The 24,801-nt window shown below is 40.1% G+C and overlaps 1 protein-coding gene across 1 annotated transcript; it reads right to left on the bottom strand.

The window, feature by feature from the left end:
* Positions 1 to 2,872: 2,872 nt before the first annotated feature.
* Positions 2,873 to 22,795, bottom strand: ZFAND4 (zinc finger AN1-type containing 4). The gene is made up of 11 exons (XM_059477655.1): positions 22,599 to 22,795; positions 22,099 to 22,401; positions 14,928 to 15,003; positions 14,759 to 14,826; positions 14,032 to 14,218; positions 11,293 to 11,319; positions 10,682 to 10,865; positions 8,689 to 9,867; positions 8,015 to 8,069; positions 5,642 to 5,756; positions 2,873 to 3,746 (listed from the first exon to the last, which is right to left on the bottom strand). The coding sequence occupies exons 2-11, from the start codon at positions 22,280 to 22,282 to the stop codon at positions 3,611 to 3,613; spliced, it is 2,211 nt and encodes a 736-aa protein (XP_059333638.1). The 5' UTR covers positions 22,283 to 22,401; positions 22,599 to 22,795; the 3' UTR covers positions 2,873 to 3,610.
* Between the last annotated feature and the right edge of the window lie 2,006 nt (positions 22,796 to 24,801).

Genomic DNA, 24,801 nt, shown 5'->3' with positions numbered 1-24,801 from the left:
ACTGGCATACCTTCCTCACACACCACTGAATTTATGCTTTGATATTCTCATTCTGAACCCATAAGAACAAAAACAGCAACACTTCTCTTTTTAAAGTAAGAAATTATAGGGACATGCAGTATTTTTACCAGACATATCTGGTAAACCTAGCTAAACATACCATCCAACAGGCTTGGCTAACAGACACCTCTGAAATCCACTCTTGCAGGGTGAGTGGAAAGGGAGGAAGGTTGTCTAGTCTTCAATACATTAACATTACCTAATCAATTGCAGCATGAAACCCAGCATAGAAACAAGTTTTTGAGGTACTCTTCCATTCAGATTTTTTAAAAAAACCTTTGGAATTAGGAAAAGGAATGTATGCTATTGCTGACCTCCTCAGATCTATTCAGAGCGGGCTGAGTAAGGGTCATAAACAACTAAACACACTTTATTTCTCGTTATTGGACAAACCCAAAACTTTTTGGCATTTTTAAATGCCTCTGCTGCCCTCTGGTGTTGCTTCTCTGCAGCTTCACACACAAAACGAACGCAAGAGAAATCCAGCAAAATCTGCCTCAACGTCCCTGTGTAGGAGGAGTTATGCACGAACGAGTGGATTCTCTTCCAGATGTGGTTCTCAGCTCCATAAATGTTCTCATGTAAGCAGCTGCGGCTCAGTGCTAATGTAGATACCAGAAAAACTGTCAAATGCATCTCAAGATGAACCTGATTTACATAAAGATTGGAAAAACATGACCCAACACAAAAGCTGCAGGTGGAAGCAACTCCTTATGGGCAGAAGCAATGCCAAAGCCACAATTCACACCCAAAAGATGGTGCCCCATTATGAAAGCTGGAAGGACTTGAAAAGAAACAAAGTGCATAATTCATTGTATGCAAAAAAAATTTTGTAATATGAATTAACAATTCTGGCCTTGTCTACAACTGAAGACTGTGAGCAGAAGGCATCACTGCAATTACATCCCAGGGGACTGCAAAGTGAATAGACAGAAATTGTAAGCAGACAGGTTTTTATCACCATGGGCTTCTAGAGATTCCAGAGAAAGGAACTATTTCCAAAATAATTTCTGACACCTCTGTGGTGCCTATCAATTTGACACCAGAATCCTGGAGAGCATTCAACAAGAGACCAGCCTAGTTTTGCCTCACACATAAAAGAAACAAGCAAAAAAAAATTGGCAGAAAGGTATAGAAGAGCACACACCAAAGTAACTGTTCAACTTCCACTAGGTAAACTCTTTATAATACAATAATCTAATTACATGAACACAGAAAAGCTAAACATTTGTGTTCAGCAGATGCACAGCAGCATGGTACACCAATACTCAAACCCCAAACCATTTAGGTAAGTTTACACAGTAAACAGTAATTAATCCATAGCAGAAACTAACACAGGACTTGGCAAAAGCCAATAATCTGAATTAATGACTGAAACAGTTAATTTCAAATTAAAGTTCTCTTGTGGCTGTACTACTGGTTGGAAATTAATGCCTGTAACACTTCATGGGAACAAAACCAGTAGAGTTCTGAACAAGAAGTATTTGTATTAAGTATAATTAAAATGAGATATAATAAAAATGATGAGAAGCTATACACAGGGAAATTAGACTATTAGTGCATTGCATATTCTCAAAAAGCATTGATGTGCACTTCATTACACATGTGCAGAAAAGGAGAGTCAAAATTGAGATGTGACTTCCAACCACACATTTGTTGTGTAGTTGTACTAAAACTTGAGTATGGCTATTCCAATATACTGCAAAACAATTTCCTGACAATTATACTTATGCAAAATCAGATTAAGTGATCACAGACCAAAGTTTAATTCCACTTCTTACCAAATCTATACTGTACCTACAAGAAGTGCAATATCTCTGTCTCGAGAATGTTGCTGTCATTGTTGTGAAAACACTTGTGCATTTGTCATGTTCCTTATTCTCTTCTTTTGGCATCAAACACTGTCCCTTGCTGGAGATGAAAAAAGTGCAGGCAGTTCATGGTACACAGCATGGCTCAGTAACAACACGATGGTGCTATCAGGGGAACTTCCTCCAGTTATAACAAGCACAGAAGTCACAAACACAGAATGATATTTTTATCTTATCAATACCCAGAAGAATGATTGTGAACATTTTTTTCCAAGCTCATCACTCTGAAAACTTCAGGTTTAAGAAGTATGAAGTGGGCTACACAAAATGGATTTCCTCCAAAGATCAGATTCTACAAGTTACTTCTCCCTCTTTCAGTGGTCATCTTTCTTCTTTTTTTGTCCACCTTTTGACTATCATTCTTCTAAAGCTGCTACCCTTTGACTGGAATGCAGCACAGATCATTTTAATACCAACTAAGTAGCTGAGGACTTTGACAAGACAGGGACAATGACATTTGACTACCTAGATAAAATGGGGGGTATTTCTTTTGTTTTGGTGGTTTGTCATAGGATTTTTATAAATATTTTTATACTGGAACACTTAATGCAACTTATGCTTATAAAAATATTTCACAAGCATTAAGGGGATGAAAGAAGAAAGTATTTCAGTAGGTATATTCCTCCAAAAGCAGTTTCTGCAGAAGCTACATAATCTCTAGAACTGTCTCATGCATTTACTGAACTGCTGGTATACTCTATCAGCTGGAGGGGAGAAAGGTTAATACAAGCCCTTTGTTGTGCATCCCTTTAGTCTTTGCTGGTACACCTGTAAGACTTCAGGAGGTTTATTTAAAGCACACAGTGTTGGTCACACTAAAAAAGAAAATAAATATACCCTCCCAACAGAACCCAGCTTTTAATTTAGGAACACACTGTAAGAGGGAAGTTATTTTTTCCATTTATGACAGCATAAACAAGAATAAAATTTAATATTTATTAGAATTTCTTCCAGTAACAGCATTCAACATCTTAACAAAGCAAGTTGTGAAGTCTTAAAAAAATCTAGGATTACAAAAAAAGTTAAAATAAGTTGTTTCTTATATTTAATGGCAACAAACAGGGAACCTTCTATTTAAAAACAAACTTGTCATATAAACAGCATTATTTTAAGAAAATGTGATTAAGATGATATGTAATTTTCAGAATGGACACACAATGTACGAATATCAATCAGAATGAAACAGAGGGGTGGAACACACTATCCCCTTAAAATCTCAAAACAGGCTGTTTGAAGAAAGGGGAGGGAGGAGGATCTTTCTAGTGAAATAACTTAGAAGATACCACACAATGGACAAAAACAAGAGTACAGAAGACATTACGTGACACCCTCATTACAACACCCCCTCAACTCTGGTTATACAGTAAAGTTAGTAAAGTGCATCTTTAAAGACTTGTCTAGTGAAATAGCTTTTCCAAATATAAAACACAACACGTGCAGTAACAGTTAAATCATAGTGTAAGTTTTCAGAAACTAATTTTTAACCTTTCATTCACTCAAGAAGAAAAGTTTTAACTGCAGTAGTGTTCACATTATTCTTCAATGCATCCTCATGTGCTTTTGTTACTTGGCAAATCTTTAAATACGGAGCATGGCAAAATGATGCAGTTTAAGCAAGTGCTTCTCTCAATTCAGTACAATTCCTCAACAGCAGAGCGGCCACATGCAGCACAACCATGTCAAATTTTGGGAAGCTTTGGTGCACTAATGATGGGGTTGGTCTCCTGTAAATACCTCCGTCCTGCACTCTTGTAGTCATAGGTGCAAGTGTGAGTCTCTGCATAGCGGTGTGTTGCACAGAAGTTGTTTCCACATCTGAAGAATCAAGAATATCACAAGTTACAAGCTTTTAGAAGCTTTTAATACTCTGACATGCTGGGAGCCATTTTGGTTAATCATGTCTTAGATGACAGAGCTGTCTGAATTGTTACCATCCTTGACTGGTAACATTAACTGGTGGGGTACACAGAAGGACATTTTTCACACAATGTTTTAGTTTTGACCCAACATTCTCTTCAGCTGGGAAGCTAAGCAGGATCAGTGCTCCAGGAACCAGCTGGTAAGGAGTCAAATACACTTATAATTTAAGAATAATGAGCTTTGTTTTACTTTCTTTCTTTTTTAAGGACCTCACACAATATTATTTGGTAGAATTCAGAGGACAAAACCACAGACAGTTATTCCCTCAGGTGAAATCCATATAATGCATTTCAATTCAAAACTGCTGCATCACTCAGACAATCAAAACAGATGTTTTCAGCTCAATTCTGTCTGGCATAAACTCAAATTAGCCGTTTAAGATTAATAAATACAGATTTAGTCAGCTGTTAAGGCATCAGACAAACTACAGGGAACATAACTTCCTGGAGGACTTTAATAGGGTTCATCTACCCAGTATCAGTTGCAATTCTGATGAGTTAAGATCAGGATTTTTGCTTTAAACTTGACAGTTCTCCAGCTAAGAGTCTTACCAGGAGAAAAGCCTGTTCCTGACGCTTTGTGTGCCTGGAAATAAATTTGCTTTCCTTTGGTTCTTGATCCCATAGTCACAACTTTTCTCATATGACTGTATTCTTTATTTGGTTTACCCTGCTTTCTAGTAAAAGGTTCTATGATTGCTCCTTTTGAAACCAAAATAAATGCTATTCTTGGAGATGAGCCATTACCCCCTTCATTTTTAACCTTAAGCAAGCTGCTTAGTTACTTTTAGAAGAGGTTGCAGCTATTTGCTCATCAGGAAAGTGAGCAGTGTACAAAACTGTTTCAAAATCAGAGATTGAAGAGTCAGTAAGGAGACAATTCCTCACCCTGAAACTCTCTATACGATTCCCCAGTGGCAGAAGTTCTTTTTCATTTTGCTGTTGTTGGCATGAACCAAGATCAACTCCAAATGCAGCCCACACAGGGCAGCAGTTCCCAACACTGACTAGCCCATAGGAAAGAGTACTAAGAAAAAAATACCTTGTGGGCAAAAAATACTTTGAAAACTAAGATTAACAGAGAGATTTGTTTTTTTCCCTGTGGTTTTTGTTGTTGTTTTTTGTCAGTTTGGAGGTTAGTTTTCCTCGTCTGGGGATTTTTTGTTCTTTTTTTAATAGTTTCCCAAGACTACAACCAAGCACCAGTTCTCACAGTGTCATCTAGAAGTAAATATTTGGGGGACCAGCATTCTGGTGTTCTGTGCTTGAGATGCTCTAAATGCTCAAAGGTAACTGAAGTCTTGCAAAAAGCAGAGCACACATCAAAAATTTGTTGAATACAAATTCGTATAAATTCACAAACTGTGAAGATGTGCTGCAATAGGGAGAAATCAGAGGGGCATTTCTGAGAAACTATACCAAACCTGCTTTTTCCTCAAGTTGTTAAAGGTGTCATTATTGATGAGAAACTTTGCAAATGTGTATCTGTAACAAGTTCTTCTCCAACCAGTAAAGGTGTCATTGTTTTTGTTATCTAATTAATTTCCTGCTATCTTCCATTCTATTACCTTCTATTTCTTGACCTTCCTGGAAGAACATACACCTCAAGAGCAGAAGAGGGGCAACATTCCTGACTTCTAATTCCTGCAGTTTTGCTGAACTGAGAATTGCAACTTTTTTGAAGGTCGCTTTTTGATTTGCTATGCTTAAGGAATACAATGCAGGAAAGAAAACTTCTTGGTTAACTCAGCTATCAATTTTAAGTAACAGCTGGTTATATACTCAGCCTACCTGCACTCATAGCTGGTTGCCAATCCAGTTTTCTTGCCACAAAGAAAGCAGTGCTTTGAAATTTTCTTTTTTGCTTGAATTAAGCCATTCACAGGTGGAAGATGGGTTGCTTCACCTGCTTTCAGAAGTAGAAAGACAGCAAAGACATTTTAACTTATTCACAAACTAGTTAAATGTTATCTTTTGAAATGAAAATTTATTTTGCATTTCTTAGGATACTTCAGGTGGGAAACCCAAAGTCTAAAAGGAGAGGAGAAAAATAAACCCTGAAAGCCAAAACAGGAAACACACTTCAAGCCAACCCTGGAAGAGGCATCACAATGTGCAGAACTGTTATTCTGAACAAGAATTAAAAGTTCACATAAGCAAGAAGTTACAGAACAAATCAAGAAACACATCTTTTAATGGTCTTCCCAGGTGTAAAATGAACAGAGTGTCACTGGGAAAGCACTGTGCACAATGGCTTTACAAAGAATCAACGGGGCACTCCAGTACCTAGCATACAATATATTCAATATACTAATTTGCCAAATAAGTACTGCAACATTTAAAAATCTTGCCGGTACTCCATAATTGCAAGAAAAGTATAGTATTAGACTACAGGCCTCTACTTAGCCATATGGTTACATTAGACACTTTGCAGATGTTTGTAAAATTTCTACACTTAAAAAATTTACTTTACTTTTTGCCATGTAATTCTTGGCTGTTGTTTTATTAACTGGAGATCATGTAAAGAAAAGGCTTCTCCTTTCTTATTCTCCTCCCTTCTTTCTGTGGAATTAAGTTCATTCTCCACAACTTGCTTAAGCATATTTCCCACATCTGGATCAGTAAAGTGAGTGATGCAGCCTCTCAAAAATTCTTTCAGTGTTTCTACTGCTCTATTGGCAAGATGTTCCCAGAAAGTTATCTCATGAATTCTCAAGTATTTTTTGTCCAGCACAGCTTTAATCCCAACAGTCATTTCTTAGCTGAAATGCAGCAGACTACACTCAATAGCAGCCCCAGGCAGTCACTACACATGACAGCCATCACTACCAACCACTCCCACCCCATTCCTATTTAGCACTGAAATTTCCAGGCAACATTTGTCCACGCTAACAATTTCTTCATCTAAAAGCACACAATTTCAGAAGCATTGGCTAGCCCAGTTTCTGAAAGAGACAGAGCTTGAGGACAGCTGGCCCTGTGGACCTACTTGGACAGGAAAAACAATACACCTGTCTTCACACTTACATCCCTATAGCAACTGCAGTGAAAAGTGATCTGTTCTTTGGCCAGTTCTAACAGATCATTACCACATCTCTCTCAAGAGCCGGCATGATATGACCACACTAACTCATATCTGGCATCTTTTGGAAAATACACTTTTGTTCAACACAAGATTGACCAGAGGAGTGTCTTCTTCACAGTCCTATCCAAAGTGACTCAGGTATTAGCAGGCTTCCCCATATGCAGACAAGGCTCTCAGGGTAGCACCTCTGGAGCAAAAGGACAGACCTGTTTACTAACTGACTGCCAAGTCCAAGCTGCACCCACAGCTGGGAAACAACAGCACAACCTACTCTGTTAGCAGCTTTTGCTCCAACATTACAATTACATAATTTTTTCTGTTGCAGCTGCTATTTGAACAGCTACTGTCTAGCTCATTTTCTACACCTGGATGTGCAATACATGCCTACCTCTTCCTAAGATCATACAGAAAGAAAAAAAAATTGCTAACTGCAAGTCAAGGATACATAGAAGAAAAATTAAATGTGCTGAAAATTCTTAGCTCATTGTCTTAAGAGCTTTTAAAGCATTTAGACAATTCCTTTTCTCCCAGTAGAATTAATCACACAAGCAGTTAATATCTATGCATAACACATTCTTTTTCAGTAGATGTCAAGCATTAAGCACTCCACAGTTACCAAGGCTAGGGTGGAAAGAATGACAAGCACAAAAACCAGTAAAATTTCTGCACTGTATCAGTGTTCTGCAGCATCCATGCCCTTATTGCTTCCTCCCCACTTTTTTTGTACTAAAGACAATGCTACTGATAAATTTGGCTCTGATTTTAACAGACTCAGAAGTATTCAGAGAACTGATAATTTGGAAACTTCAGCACAGAAGCTCCCATTTAGATCTATGATGTGCAGGATTCACTAAGTATTAAAAAGGAAGAATTGTAGTTATGGTCCATCTAAGATCTGGACCCCATCTGCTTGTTTAAGAAGTGCTTAAAATATTAAAAGACTAACCAAACTATAGAAGCATAATACAGCAAGGACTCCAGAACCCAAATGCCTTACAAAGATAAAATATTTTTGTCCTCTATGTGTGTGATGTACCAGGAAAAATTAGAGTCATTTTTAATTATTATACGTTACTTACCTACTCTTTTCCCTACAGCTGCCATATTTCCATTCATTCCAAGCCCATGCGCAGACTAAAAAAAAAAAATGTCCACAAGGAAATTACTAGGACATGGAAATTAAATGGCAAAGTAGGTAGTCTGTTATCAGCTTATTTGATATCAGTGTTTTATCAATGTGCCCACATAGAGTCCAAGACAACTTCTGTACACATAGGTACAACTCTGTAACATAAAGCCTTACAATCAATGGCTATTTAATAACCATCCCCACACTCCAAAATACACCGAAACAACAAAGTACATTAGAGAGCAGAAGTTTGGCACGTATGGTGCCAGTCACTGGGCACACTTTGGAATAAATGACAATTAGTGAGCAGCAGAAGCCAGATGATGCTTCTAACACACACACTCATAAATCTATCAGTACAGTAACTCATAATTTCAGTTGTGAACTGAATAACCACTTTAATCTTAATGAAAAATTAGTTCTAGGACCTGTTTAGACAAACAGGCTGTTTAGATACCATAAGCCATTCAGAAAACAGTTTAGGACACTCAGAGATTTAAATACACCTCCTACAATCCATCTGCCTCTCCTGACAAGACACAAACACACATACAGTAGTTTTGTAACATCAGTATCACAAAAAAACAGGTAAACTTTGATTTCTTTGGACATGTGCATACTCACTAGAATATATTCAGCAGCTTCATTTGGAGGAGCAGTTTTCCTAAAGCTTTCTTCCTGAAAATGCTGTAGGCTTGCAGGTAGTGCAATACCAGAAGTCCGAAAGCCGTCGGTCCCACAGGAACTCTGTAAACTTTCCCTGTTTGTGCTTCGGGCCAGCGAAGCCAGAAATCCTAAGTTACTTACAGAACTCGCAGGTTCTTTGGGTGCCTTGCTAGCCACATCTGTGATGTCCCTAGTCTCTGCTTTAGAAATTCCATCAGGTCTTTTGCCAAGTGACTCTACTTTCACACTACAAAATCTAGTGGTCCTAGGAAAAGAGGAGTCTGCTATACTATGTACTTCCAACGATCGAAGCACATTTGGGGAGGCTGCAGATCTCAAGTTACCAGCCTCAAAGCACCTGGGCTGCGCTTGTGGCTTCAGGGCACTGTGATGTGCCACTTGTGCTGAATACCGCAGGGGAGACAACAGCAGATTCTTCTGAGGACCTAATTCACGAGTACTGAGAAGACCAGTCTCCACTGCTGCAGTGCTCAGCACTTTGCCAAGAGGTTTGCTATGCTGCTCTACAACCTTAGAATCTTTGTCCCCATCAGGCAGTTCAAGCTCTGGGTTCACCTTTCCTATGTCATATATCTCACTACACTGTTCAGCAGTACTTCCTTCTGTTAAAAAAGCATAACCATCTGGTTCAGGTAGATGTTCTTCTTTTCCATATAGTTCCACGTTTGTTAGGTTTGGAAACAAAACAGCATCCTCCTCACTCGCTGAGGTTGGATTTTCAGGTGCTTTTTCTGAATTTGCAGGGAGGGATGAAACAGGAGTCAGAATACTATTTGTAGGTAGCTTTGCATTTTCTAGTTCAACACGAGATATTTTCGGTGGTAACCTGATGCTATTGACTGGCTGAGACCAAGAGCTGCTCTGCCAAGTGTCATCTTCCTTAAGGAAGTGATTAGCAGTGGCTGGCATTGTTCTACCAGCAGTGGCCAAGGTAGCCAGTGCTGAAAGTGCATTTTGGGGAGACTCTGACTGATGCAAATGCCCGGGAGGAGGTAGGCACGACTGTCCGATGTGGGGCAGCACTCTGAGGAAGCGGTGACGGGCAGCAGCCACCGAGCCACTCGATGGTCGAGGAGTCATGGGAGGCCGAGGCTTCACCTTGACAGTTTTCTTAGGCTATTAAAAAAAAAAGCCCAAGCAAAATCAAAAATCACAGACAAAGCAACAATTAGTATTTGAATTCCAGTTGCACTGAAAAGACCTGACTGAAAATATATTCTGAGGAATTCAGACACTGTAAGCCATTCTTTCTACTCCCTCATATGTTACTAGCCATTCAAGACTTCACCCCAACATCTGAGTAATAAAATAAAAGATTATAATCAGGAAATATTTTCATTGAATAGGTGATATATCAGAGAAACAGAAAAAGGAAACCAGAAAGCCATCAAAGTTATCCAGAGGAGCTTCAGGTCTCAAACAGAACAAAAAATGTAAGGAAGTATAATCTCTTCATTTCACATCTAGGTAACCTAGTCACATGTGAGCACCAGTTTAATGTTTTATTTTCAAGATAATATCATTCCCATATTTCACTTTATAGGCTTTTCAGTTAGAGTATATCTAATGAAATTTCATTTTAAGAGAAATATTGACTTTTACCAGAGCAGTACTGCAAAACAATGCTACTTAAAGTATTGGAAGAAAAAAACCCACAAAACCCACCCCAACCCAAAAAATCTACCCTTGCAAATAAATTCAGGACTAGTAATCAATTCTTTGAATGAAGGCAGGTAGGTTCAAGGAATGCCAATGCCCCTCAGCAAAATGTTTACACAACAGTATTTACATAAACAATAGCTGAGAAATCATCTACCCATGATAACTTGACTTCTCAGTATGGCAGAGTATCTGGTCTAGTTTTTAGAAAAGGCAGCACAAGGAAAGCCCACTCCATTTTATGACAGAAAAATTGAAATCACAATTTCACCTTTTTGCTCAGATTCATGTTCTCCATCTTTGCCTTGAGCAGTTTCATTTTGTTCATAGTAATTGAATTCTCAATAATCTGTTGGCCAGAAGGTGATGCCTCTGTCTCATCTTCATCATCAGCATATAAATTATAAACTGAACCACCGCTGAAAATAAAAGAAAGTTTGTATTCACCCTCTAATGAAGTAATTTAATTACATTTTCAATGTAGAGTATTCTCACAACTAGGAAGTCATATCCGTAGTTGATCTGTTGACAAAACATTATGTAAAACTGTATGCAAAGATATTTCAAATCCATTTCTCCACATAAGCATCCCTTATTAGGGCAAAGTCGCTGACATGTCGCTGAAATCTGTACACAGCCACGCTTCTGGGAAGTTGTTATAGCATATACAGTTGGTTCACACTCACTATATATTTTCCCCACAGAGGGGATATCCAGTTCCACAAATGTCTCCTGAAGATATGGCCAAAGCTGTTAAGTGTGTGACTCAGACAACAAGCTGATCAGTTTTCCAATTAACCAGACACTGGCATGGAAGGAAAAGTCCAAATTTCTATCCATCCTGAGGGGTGTTCTCACCATAAATGGAAATGGAGGGCTCACCCATGTGGATGTGATATTCTATTTCTCCTTTTCAAAATAAAAAAAAAAAAAAAAGAAAAAAAAAGAAAAAAAAGATCAGTTTAGGTTCCCAAAGATTCCAAAGAGTCTCACATTTGGAAAAAAAAAATAAATAGATTAGAATTGCTAGTCCCAAGACAAAATATTTTAAGTCAGTAATCACGGGAAGTTTACAGCATGATATTTCCTTCTTCCATTCCGCATTCTAACAGAATGCTAAACCTCAAGGTTAAAAAATCAGCATCTAATTGTTTCTAATTGTTTTTCCTATGAAGCAACGAAGCATTGATCAGTAACACATTCAACATATGACAGTGAAATGAAAGAACCATTAGGACTGTCCAATTCAGTACAAACTGATGCGTTTTCAACACTGTAGGCAGTACATTTCAAAGAGTGTTATAGTTCTTCCATTACATTGTCAGCACCTAGAAATCATGACAATCAGGCAATTCCCCTAATTCCCCTGTATTCATACATATGTCTTAGTAGATTTAGCTTAAGTTTCTACTCTCCAAAAGAGATCAAGGAAGAACTAAAAGTCATGTGGAAAAAGAAAATATCACTAATTAGAGCTGGCATCTTACCTGATCCTTAGAAATATTCTGCTGGCTTTAAAGCCAGCATTTTTTGCACTGACTCTCCAAATCCAGTTCCTAAAATGTAACAAAATTCCAAAGGCATTTTGGAATGGAGAAACAGTGAGACACTGGGAGATGGTGTGAAGAGCAAGAAAGCAGCAAATTCAAACCAAGAATCAGCAAAATAGACCAGACATTTCTTACCAAAACCAGAGCAATTCTAAATAGGAACAGTTAGCATATCTATTACATATACATATTTCTCCTGGTAAAAACCCAACACTAAAAAGTAATTTCAAAATTTTATTTTCACAAAGGTTTACACCACCAAGTCAAAATAATTGGTTGAACGTCCCTTCCTGCTAGGTAAGGACAGAAAGCAAAGCAGTATGTCTCATGTTTGGTTGGGTTTTGATTTTTTTAATGCAAAAATCATTGTTATCTTTTTGTTCCACTTTCTGACAAACAGGGGCCAAAAACACACACCAAAAAAAAAAAAAAAAAGAGTGACAAAATAAAATGCATGTGTCAAAAATTATTAGCTTGCTGAAACCCTTTTGGCACCAGTCCTCCACCAATGCTTCAATGCGCTTCTAACCCAGTGACAATGGTCACTGTATGCATTTATACTTTTGTTAAGTTTGACCCAGTAACTCAAGCACAGATAAAATAAAATTATCTGGAGAACTGTAAAAACCAAGACCAAAACCAACTTCTCATTTCTAAATTTCAGTCGAATTCTGCTCCAGGTATCAGCAATGTGAGAAAGGATGATAAACACGTGCTTCAAAATGCTTAGTCACCAATATAGCCACACATATGAACACACCTGTCAGCATGGAAAACTAGCAGTGTTCAGTAGTATTCAGAGTGACCCACAGCTTTAGTCTATAAAGATCAAACAAAAAGGTCTGATTTGCTTCCATTCTCTCTTCCCTTTGCTACTTTTCCATTTCCCACAGTCTCACCCAGCCATGGTAACCAACTCAAGAATTAGGATTTCCTTCCCCTCCAAATTACTATCTGCCTTACTAGAAAAGCTAATAAGTGAACTCCCATAGCAAGCACAGAAAAACAGAAACAACTCAAGCTGAATGTTTTCAACTCAGGTGGCTTCCAACCCAACTGGTTCACTTGACCAGAATCAGCTCATTTCTTAAACCCAATGTATTTGACTGAATGTGGGAATTCAGCTTTGGTATTTTTTTCCATTGGTAGTTTTTAAGTATAGATGTCTTATAAAAATCTTTAAGAGTAGTATCACTCTGAACACAAAAAATAAAATCCCAGCACAAAGCTCTTGCTTTCCCTTTGCGTACAGAAACAAGAATAGTCACTTAAAGAAGCTTGAGCCTTAGCCTTGCAGAAAACACAGCTAGTTTCCAGAAAAGGGACTCCTTTCCTCACAGCTGTACAAATGTTAAGTTCTTGAGTGGATAAAAGTACCTACCCAAAAAGCTGCAGTATACAAATAGAATGCAATAATTTTTAAAAGGTATCCATTTTGATAGTTTTAGGAAAAAGACTACCCAGCTGTCTACTACAATTATAACGTAGTAGGTAAAGTGATACACATGTCCTTCTGATGATAAGATCACTGGATTCTGACAGCAATTGACACAAGCTTGGCACCTCAACAGTAGCTAACCTGAGGCCTAATTACATCCAAAATCTGGCTGTATTGGTAAATACTATTTTCCTGACTAATCATTTACTCAAGTCACACTCATAGGAAAAAAAAATTGTTATGCGAACGGGGAAATGTTTAAAAAACTAAACAAATGCATTAAGATGTTAGAGAAAGTGCTTAATGGAAGTTTTTAATATCTAATAAAATATTGATTTGACTCTCCTGCAACATGTTCCTTTTCAGAAAGGGCTGGAATGTTGAGAATTGCCTGAAGTATGAAGTAAGTTTTATCTCACTATATTAATGCACACAGTGATAAGAGAACCATCAGCACAACCACTGACCACAAAGCACTACTGTGCTCTCAGACAGTTACAACAATTTAATAGCCCTTAGGGAATAATCCTTTCAATATGCCAGATACTCTTCTGATAAAACCAACAAATACAGCTGAAAATTACACAGCAATCCACTCTTGAAGAATAATACAAAGATTAAAATGAACTTTACCTCAAAGATTCAGACAGTGGTGTTAAAGTGCCATCGCCCCGGTCAACCACACGGAAGAAATTCAAGCGATCTCCTTCGCGATACACGAGGAAGGTGACTTGTTTGTTGGGCGGCCCTTTCTCCCAGACCTTGTCTCTAGCAGGATCCATGTATTCAGCCATTTCCCTGATAGGATCTTTCACAGGAACTAAGGACATTAAAAAACCAAAATGAACCCAAAGTATTATTGTTGTTCTTTTCATCACCTCTGAGTGCTCAGCTCAGTTTATAATAGGAATTCCCAACCTAGATGATAGGCTGGGTTTTTTCCTAATTTTTCCCAAGAAAATTATCAAGGGAATTTCTTCATTTTCACTCCTATACAGATGGCCCACGTAACCAAGTCTATCATCTGACTGTAGCAAAGCCTAATTCTTATGACCATATTTTAAAAAATATTTGTATAATGACATTGCAGGATAATTTTTTCTTCAAGTGAAGAATTACTGATTTTATGACTTGACAATTTTGTACATACAAATATACTTAATTTAAGAGTAAACAAAGTGAACTTGATATTCTAAGAGAAGATGGCAAAATAAATCCCCCCATTTTTGTTAAGTATTTTTCGATCTGGAACTGAAGTCTCATTGTCCAAAATGCTCACCTAAGAGAATGCTTACCTAAGCTCTTTACAGTTATGACACATTGCATGAAAACCACTATCTTTAACTTCCTTAACACCTACCTCTTCTGGTGTTAACAGGTCCACCTCGCATAGCCAGAACCAACTTCACAGTGCAGCCTTCTGAAATGCTATAAATTAAAACAAATAAATTTTTATAGCATTTGCTGTTGTTCATGCTAACAATTATTTAGAAACATTAATTAGAAACACAATTTTCTTCTATACTTACTTATAATCATCCAAACAATAGTCATCCTTTAGTTCCATATTGTTCCAAATTAAGTGCTGCTGAGAGACAGGAATACCTAAACAAAGGAAACAAATGACTTAAGTCTTAGCAAGAAGACTTCTGTGGAGTTTTGAAGAGTGTGGGGCTGATTGAAACTGGATTACAGGAGAAAGAAGAGAAGAAGCAGGACAAGGACAGGCACTTGAGCAGTCTTCAGCCATGACATCCAACCTCCATACAGTTATTAAAACCGAAGATTTTCAGAAGGCTTTAGCTCACACACAAAGTTCAACCTTTTGGCTTAGCACAGTGTGTAGAAGTGTTCAACTGCTTCAGGCTTACTGAACACCTGCTTTTTTCAGTCATCAGATAAGGAAGGTTTTTTCCTGTTATCTGAACTTCAGAACTTTATGTCTACTGATGGAAAAAACAGGATAAAACTCTACCTACAAAACTGCTGAATAATTTAATCACAGACTGGTATTCTGTATTACTCACAGTACAGACATAATCACATTAAGGTGACTGGTGCCAGCTCTATTACACTGGTAGGAAGTGCAAATCTGTTCTTATCCCTGCTTGGTTTGGGACCTCAAAGTTGGCATGTACAGTTTAGTACCACAGCAGTTAATTAAACTTCATCTTACAAACACTTTTGTTTTGTTCTGGGTGTTTTTTCAAGCCATCAGAATGTTATTACTAATATCCAGTAATACTCACTTTCAACTCAAATTCTGGGATGATCTGGCTATTTTTGTTAAAAGAAAGTAAGCACACTGAATATTTGTTCTTATTAAAAATCTGTGTTCTATACAAATAGAATTCAAATTCTACACAATTTTTGCCTGCATAGTCAATTCAGTTAGATACAGATGTAATACACATTAAAGATAATAAGCAAAAGCTGGTACAACTTGAGGTCTTCACATTTTTACATCCATGTTCCAAATTTTGCATAGAATAAAAATGAACACAGTTACAAAAGGATGGGACATCTCAGACCACCAAAAAAAAGTCAGCATCCAGCATCACAAGGAAGTTGCTCAATTTGTCTAGTGAAACCCAAGTAATTAAGATGTCACTGTATATTCATGACAAATATTAATTAAAATCTATATCTATAAAGATCAAGAACTACTTTTTCAAGAAGTCCTAAACACTATTTTTCATACTAAGAAACAAAATCTATAAATGTATTTTCCTAAAGGTTACATTAAAATAATCCTATCCTATATTTTTATTCATTTCATGTTCAGATACTAAAAGGAAATGCAAGTGGCAGTGCTACACAGTAAGACTTCCCTAAATACATCTGGCAGGAAGGGAACACAAAGATCAGAGTCCTTCAGGTAGTTCCCAAAAACATCTAAGCTTTTGAAGGCCTGTGAGAATGCTCAGCAAGCTGTGGCAGGGATCAGAAAAGTAGTCCCTTGCTAGGCAGAGGAAGGGCACAAAGCTCCCAATAGCCATCAATGGCAAGGAAGAAGAGGGGATCAAAGTCCAAGCACAATTAACAGACAAGTAGGAGACACCCCAGTGCAGAAGGGGGAGTGCACTTTGGAGGAACTGTCATTGTTTTTCTTTAGGCTTTACAGAAGATGACAATTTCCTCTTCTCACCACAGCTCATATCCAGATCTTCCCTGTTCTGACCAACCAAGACAACTTTACTCCCCCTGACTGCATTTAACAGGAATCTTATACCCTCTGAAGTCCACAGAACATTTGTAAGGAGAATGCTCATACAGTAGACAAACATAATTGCTACTACACTGCTGGCTATTTAGTAGCTGGTTATTGGTTATGTTTCAAGTCAGCAGTGTAAGCAAAAGAACAAGCTGGCAATAGCCAGTGAGTCTCCATTAAAGTTTTTTGTGTTGTTCTGCTCTCTTCTGATTACAAACAATCTGATTACTGTCTGCATTTGTTATGGTTTCAGCAGTCTCCAAGGAGCAATTTCCAATTACTCTGATAAACTGAGAGAGCATTTGTTAAAAAGGCTGGCTTGCAGCTGGCAGTACTGGAGTGAAACATGGTTTTGCTCATTCAACAATGACAATGTATTTTTGATGAAATGAACAGATGAAAAGAGGATACTCTGCTGTAATTGGAAACAGACACATCTTTATTACTTATTCCCTTTTATATTGCTTTCTTAGAATTCTGTATTTATACACTGAGGAAATAGTATGTGCTTTATAGCTTCAGAGGCAGCAAAATATTCATCACCCTTTTCTGGATCATAGTAAGATTTCTTGAGGAGGCATTTGCACATGAGATCATCATGTACAACTGCCAACAATAATGAGAACTGTGAGATACCCATCCACTATACCCTCTCCCTAAGCAGCACATGATGGTATCACTGGCCTGCCCCAAATCATACTGAGAGGTAAGCATGGCAATAAGCTACATCTCAATGCCCAAATGGAAATGAGCTGGCCAGCTGATGCTACAGGAGACAGAAGAGTCTGCAGACTACCTACTGAAATGGCTGCAGGTGCACTGACAATGTGACCTACTAACACAGGGGAAGGAGAGGAGAGAAGCAGCTACCCTATCCTGTCTCTGAATCAGCATATCACATACAGCCTTAAGCTTCCCTCCCTTACTCTTCTTTTTAGCATTCTAAGTAGGTTCACCACAGAAACTGATATTGTCAAGTCTGACACAGGAAAAAAAATCCCTGTAGATTTCAGAAAAAAACCCTTGATTTTATGCTGTGGGTATAAAGTTCCTATGTTTAAAAATGCCACATATATTTCACTGTAAAAATTCAAACTGCACTTATCTTTCATTCAATGCTGAAATTGATGAAGCCTCTGTTTACAGAGAGGCTGGGCTGACAGTCTTATTTCCCCCACAAACTGGCTACATTAGTAAGAGGTGCAAAAGCCCACAACTTATAGTGGCAAGACCATTTTCCTAATTGTTACATCCCCCAGCATTAACTTGAATGACAGTAACTATGGCAGCATAAACAAAGTCAGTCTGACCTACTCTTTGTCAAAGGGACTAAGAACAGACTAAAGACAGCAAATCACCAGTAACTGAATTCAGGCCAACAAAATTTCCTGACAATGGTGACCTTACTTTACAGCTTCCAGGTGCTGCTCTGGGCAGCCATTTGCTATGAGCAGTCTTGCACTCACAGAAATGTTTCCCCAGCTCAGACAAGGTACAAGCTTAAAAATGCTTCATGAACTTCTCTATCAGCACAGTAAACAGGCAAATCATAAAGCAAAGAGAAGATGTAGGGGAAAAGTAACAAACAGACAAAAGCAGGATTGGTTCCGTTAAAAATTCATGACACTTGTGCAATCCACTTACTCCAGTCCTGGCAGAAGCACAGCTATTTTCTCTAATGCAAACAGTGACAAATGTCATTATGACATACTCTGAATTCACAGAATATTGAAAGAAATTACAACATCCATATGAAGTCTGCTTGACATTCTTCTAGCTCCTTTTTTTTAACGCGAAGCTGCTGTACACAGGCAGCAAAATAATGACAGCAAAAAGACCAAAGAAAAATAACAACTGACACGATGAACTGAGTACACACATAAACAACCAAATTACTGCTGCATCTGTTCATCATTCCCTGCTGAACACAAGGGAACACCTACTGAACACTGAAATCAAGGTGTGCTCTGAAAGCTCGTTCTCTTTTTCCCCTTTACAATAATATAAGAAAAAGAGACCATCTAAATTTTCATCTAACAAGGTCAATGTTTCAATGTACATAGACCATAAAATTCATAAAATTCAGTTGCAAGTACTCACCTAACAAACCATGATCAAGTTGTTTTTTATTTTAAAGCTAACTACATAAATGAATGCCTTAATACTCCATACCAAAGAATTAAAATTCCTGCAAGCTAATAACAATAATACCACCACTGCCATTACCAAATCCAAAGTCCACCTCCTCCCTTGAGACTCAATCCTATCTTTCCCAATAAACATGCTTACAGGTATTATCTATGATTCTTTAACAGATTAATTAACCATGACTACAAATATGCCACCTGAATGCTCTGTCTACAAAACACTGTAATAACCGTGTTTCCAAATGAATACTAAACTCTGCCCAGCCCAGCAGCCACAAGGACTTGTGCAATGGAGAAAGCAAAGGGAACTCAGTTTAAAAGCCCCATTACTTCCTCTTTCAACGAAACACTGATTTTTTCAAGAAGTACCCATGTTAAAGCTCAGTCTTTCATGCCACCTTGAAAGTCAGCTACCATCCTCTCCATGTCCATCAACACTGATTAACAAGTAAAACTGATGGAGTAGGTAGCACTGCTAGCAGCACTGGGAGTGTATTCCAGCTTTTATGCCACCAGCAGAGACAAGGGGAGCTATTTCTTCTCAGGTGAACCTTTTTAAAGGGCTCAGTCAGTGAATCTGAGACTAGGAGTGATTTACCCCGGGCTCCAAAGCCAGCACTATAACAAATCTCCTGCTTACTTCACACAGGACATATCTGAGGACAAACACCTGGATCTGATATGCAATAACACTCAGATATGCTATAATCACACATCACACACATCAGATATGCTAGAACTTCAATTTATGAGTAGAAGACTTGCACTGAAATTTCAGATGTGTTAGAACCCGTTAAGTTTTATGTATATTCTTTACTGACTAAAACCATTGAAAACATGGAGCTCTTTCTTAGTAAGGTACCAATGTCTAGTACAGCTGTCTAAACAAAGCCTTTCCATATCAGATCACTAGCAGGCATCAAGAATGACAAACAGTATCTGAAGCAGACAAAATTCCTAACATGCCATCCATATTATGCTTTTTTTATTACAGTGAAGACACTCTACATCTACTGATTTTCTAGCTGTTGGCAAAGATAATTTTGTCTTGCTTTAATTTTATTATTAGCCTCTTACAATTAGAGGCATTGGTAATATTTCAACAATTTGTTAACTTCTGACACAATTCAAGATTTTTTTTCTTGGAGCTTTCAGGTTTCAGCTCATTTTTTCAAAATGTCTTTTTTTTCCCCTAGCTTGTATACTATCATATCCAACATCCAAATGTAGAAAATATGCGTAACTAGGGACCTCATGCAGTCTTTCAGCACTGTAGAAGGCATTCTCCAACCAGAAGTGCAGCTTAAATATGAGAGATTCACATCCCATGAAAGGTGAGACAATACAATAATAAAAAGTGAAAACCAGCAGCAGAAACAGGAACAGATATAAGCTTTCTCCTTCCCATGCTAAACGACAACAAAATTACTTTTGAATTTTTGCTCCATCTGGGTGATTTACTGCTTGAACTTGTGCACTATAATAGGAACTTTGTCACTGAAAAATTGTTAATTATTATTTTACATGCAATAGCAACCCCAAATGCAACATAAAATTAATTTGTCATTTGTGTATCTGTTTTGTCCAGATGTAACTGATCAATTTGTTTTCATTCTGCCTTCCACAAATCGTTAATCAGTAGAGTTAAAAATATTTTAACTCTACTATGAAGTATCAAAGTATTTCAACTGACTGCTGACAATTCAACGATAAGCACCAGTGAACACATCTTCCATGTTTAATGGAATTTACTTACTTTTAATTCTATACAGCAGGCAGTCAAGCCATAATTACTTTACCATCCTATGAACTACAACATGCAAACGAAATTCCAGATAAGCATGATTATAACTTCATTACTGAGCTGTTCTTCTATTAAGAAATGAGGATACTTTTGTAAGCTGTAGGTACAACTGAATATGGCTATCACAGTCTCACATTTTGGACTGCAAGAAATTCAAATCTCTCTTCCTCACATATCCCAGTGATCTCTTAAAGCACCACTGATCCTGCCCAGACAGCCTGCCTTCTTCTGTTCTCTACTGCCTATGCTACCTATTAATTCACTGCTAGTCAGCGTTCTGCCCATGTCTCCTGCACCTCTATTCAATTACAGGCAGGAAAACCCCTTTCCTTTTCTTGTTTCACCTCGAGCCTCCAGGAACATCTTGACACATTCTCTGACTTGTGATTAATTACAGCTTTGTCCACAGCAAACAAAAGACCACCCCCAGAGCTGCACTGCTGCACCTCCACAGATGTAAGATCCAGTCACTGCACAGTGCATCCTACCAGTAAACAGTCTCCTCTGTTGTTGCAATGCTTGTGTGTTTTAACACTTGTGCCAGCTGTCTGGGGTTTTTTCCATCCACCAGAGCAGATTTCCATAAGAGGAGGAGAGTTATCTTAGATTCCAGTCAACAGTATTATATTACATCTCCCAGAGGATGGGTTCCACACAGACAGAAGGATGAAAAACACACACAGCTGGACTAGGGAAGGAGAGGATCCCTTTTCTTAAAATTAGCAACTCTGATACTCTCAGCTTCTACAGCTGTACAGTTCTTTAACCCTTCCAAAGTGAAAAAGAAGATAAGAGGATGCAACACTTAAGAGTATGAACACATAAATATTTCAAATCACATTCTCTCATGCAAGGTCATCCTCACCATAGAGGAAAAGAGGTAAGAGAGGTAACCTACACTTATTCTTCTTGCATAAGCATCAGGACTGGCCTCATGACTTAAAGGAGATTTTCACTTTGCGAAACGTGTCAAGTTTATCACTTTAAGACAAAGCATTGCTCAGCCAGATGTCTACCAGCAAAAGATCACTCACCTAAACAAAATTCAAATAAGTAACTTAAAGCTGCCTTTGGGAATTGCCTGCACTGCAGTTGCTCTTGTGACTGCAGTATCATAAAAAAACCATAAACTGACTAACCTGACCAGCAACAAACAGAGCAGCAAATCTAAAGTATGCTCAGTTACAATATACATATATTGCATGGCTCAAATCATAACCTTCCTAGTTAACAAACAACCTGGGTCAGAGAATCCACAGACTTTTTACCATTTACCTTAATAATTGTACACAAAAAAAACCCCAACCAGCCCACCGCATACATACCAACTGCAGTGAAGCCTAAGCCGTGAACTTATAGCAAACAGAAAGAACAGAAAAACAACTCAACTTCAATTAAACCTAAGCACCTAGTTTTCATACATATTGCTAAACATGACATTTAAGTTTTCTGGTTTGATTTCAGCAATTATGCTTTTTAAAACAGGACTTTTTCTAAAGTGATAAAGTTTACACTGAAATAAGAGAGAATAGTACCTTCCAGTCTTTGAATTTTAGCTTTCACAGAAATAACTGTTTCAAAGGGGGAAACTCGCAGTTCAAAGCAGGTTCCTGTAAGCGTTTCAATGAAGAGCTCCATAGTTTCATAGAAAGGAAGTTTGTAGTGAAATGGTCCCATATTATCTTTATTAAAAAAAGGAGGCTCTTTCTTGTTGGCCATTAGAACGGATTTACAACTTCCTTGTAAGAAGATCTGTCAGGAAACTACATTCCACTTCTAGCCAAGGCAGCTTTGAAGACACGTGTAGTGCATTGCTGTTCATCTTTAGGATTTTTCACCTATAAAGCAAACAAATATAGTTCTGACAACATCTAAACGTAACTGCTAAAGATAATTTAAATTCACTTTGTCTAAAATGGACGTTAAGAAACATGGAGTTATTACCTAGGCAGGGCAAGATAACCTCAAATTATATTACCAACATTGTAGTTTTAGGGCTCTAGTTCCAGTCAGCATTCCAGACGCAACCCACTACCTTTGTTATTTTTGTTTCCACAAGCGACGTGACAACCAGACGCCCAATGCCTCCTGATAAGAGCTGAGCCCTCCGCAGTGTCAGAGCTCGAGTAGAACTCCAGCAAGGCGTACGAACAGGGACTGCTCCGGCCTCAGGAAAGGCAGTTGGCCAGCGGCGTCCATCGCCGCAGCGGAGCAGGGCCGGGCCCCGGCAGCCGAGCGGAGCACCGGCGAACAAAGGACGGCGAGCAGCTGCCGAGCCCCCGCCGCGCCTCGGGGCGGCCTCGCACGCCGGGCTGGCCGCGGGCCCCGCCACCGCTGCCCCGGCCCCGCTTCCTCCCGGGACGCGCGCCCCGCCGGTGGGGCCGGGCCCGGGGCGCTTCGAGCACGGCCCCCTGCCCGCCGCTGCCGCCGCAGGGTCCCCGCAGCGGCGGCGCTCCAGAGGGCCCGGAACCCGCCGAGCGAAGGTGGGTCTCACCTCACCTGCCACCGCCGGGCCCGCTCGGGGGGAGACGCGGTTCCTCTCCCCCCGCGCCGCCCCGCCCGCCGCAGCTGCCGGAGCCGGCCGGGCCCGGCGGGACGCTCGGTCCGGGAGCGCAGCCGGAGCCGCCGGGGGCACGACTGGGAGGAGCCGCCCGGCAGCCTCCGCGCCGCCCCGCCCTGTGACAGCTCCTCCCGCGGACCAATGGGACGGCCGCTCTCACGAACCTCGGCCAATCAGCGCCCGCAGGGGGCGGGGCTCGCGGCGCCTCAGGGGCGGGCGCCCGCCGGGCCGCTTGTTGTGGTCGTTAAGACGCGGGGCGGCAGCGCGTGCGCAGGGAAGGACCCGGATCCGCTTCCCCATCGCCGGCAGTGTGAAAGGCCAGGCTGGACGGGGGCTCGGGCAGCCCGCTCCGGTGGGAGGTGTCCCTGCTCAGAGCCGGGGCGAACGGGATGGGCCTTCAGGTCCCTTCCGCCCCAAACCGCTCCGTGAGTCTGTGCAACGCCCCCAGCGCTACCGGTGGACACGTGATAGCGGCGGGGGCCGCGCTGCCCTCTGGGACACGGAGTGCGGCGGCGCCGGGACGCGGCCCGGGCAGGTCAAGGCTAAGGTGTCTCCGGCGGCCTCGGCTCAGGGCCGAGCCGCAGCGGCAGCAGCGAGCCCTTGCGCTCCGGCCGAGCGGCTCCCAGCCATTGCCGCTGTGTCGGAGCGCAGCGCTGGCCCCGGGCGGCAGGGACGGGGCCGACTCCCAGCCCGGGCAGCCGCCCCGCTGCTCCCGGCCAGGACACGAACACTGCCCCTGGCAGGGCCAGGCACTGCTCTGAGGCACCTTCACTGAAGGGCAGCGCTCCACTGCGCTCCCAGTTCAGCGTGAGGCGGGCCAGGCCAAGCTCCAGAAGCAGCGGGCCCGTGGATGATCACAGGCTAGAGAAAACAAGCTCATCCTATTAGCAGGTGCTAATTTCATTAACCACTTTACTTTCCATTTAGGTTTTAAAATATGCAAGACCTACCCTGACTCACTGTTCGGTTTCAGGCCCAGTTAAAATGAGGACTTTTGAGAAGCATGTAGCAGGTATGGGAACCTGTCAGAGCTTCTGGGTGCTGTAATACTGAGCCTTCAGCTCTGCCCTTCCAGAAATATGCAGCTGTGGTTTATCAAGTTTGACTAAAAAGCCAAAAACCAAACTTGAAAAGCAACATACAAAAAACCCCCAAATCACCAGAAAACCAACACAACCCAAAACCAAACCGTCTAGCCAAAACCCAGTTCAAAATTATCACCTCTCAGACCACGCCCTCCCAGAAGTGAAGTGCCTAGACCTCATTTTAATATGTGAAGAGATACAAGGAAAGGCACAAACACTCTCCGTCTGCCAGTTTAGAAAGACTAGGTGGGAACAAAGGTTCTGATCTACATCATAGAAACTTGCACTATGAAGAGCTTTTCTCTGCTGAGCTTTCACATGAAAGTTTAAGAAACACTAAGGCAGGAGCTTTTTTTTCCTACTCCAAGGGCTTTTAGTCCTCAGGGCTCTTAAGCTTGTGAACAGCCCTCTCTGCAATGTTAATGGAAGTTATTAATGTGAAGGCCAAGAAGAAAGATGCAGAAAAGAAACTGAAGAATTTACCATCTTTTTCTTCGTCATCATATCTTTGAAGCCCTTCTAAGCACAGAAGAAAGGAGTAAAGAAGCAGTCCAGATCACATACAAGGCATATGTAGCAGATGTAATGCCTAT

Source organism: Ammospiza nelsoni, chromosome 8 (assembly GCF_027579445.1).
Source record: "Ammospiza nelsoni isolate bAmmNel1 chromosome 8, bAmmNel1.pri, whole genome shotgun sequence".
NCBI lineage: Eukaryota > Metazoa > Chordata > Aves > Passeriformes > Passerellidae > Ammospiza > Ammospiza nelsoni.
Note: the sequence above shows the minus strand (reverse complement) of the source record. Positions and strands in the feature narration are given on the sequence as shown.

Coding starts and splice junctions, on each gene's coding strand:
- ZFAND4 (XM_059477655.1), bottom strand. CDS start 22,282: ATGGCCAACAAGAAAGAGCCTCCTTTTTTTAATAAAGATAATATGGGA. Junction 9,868..10,681: donor ACATGAATCTGAGCAAAAAG/GTGAAATTGTGA, acceptor TTTTTTTAATAG/CCTAAGAAAACTGTCAAGGT. Junction 5,757..8,014: donor AGCTGTAGGGAAAAGAGTAG/GTAAGTAACGTA, acceptor TTCTGAAAGCAG/GTGAAGCAACCCATCTTCCA.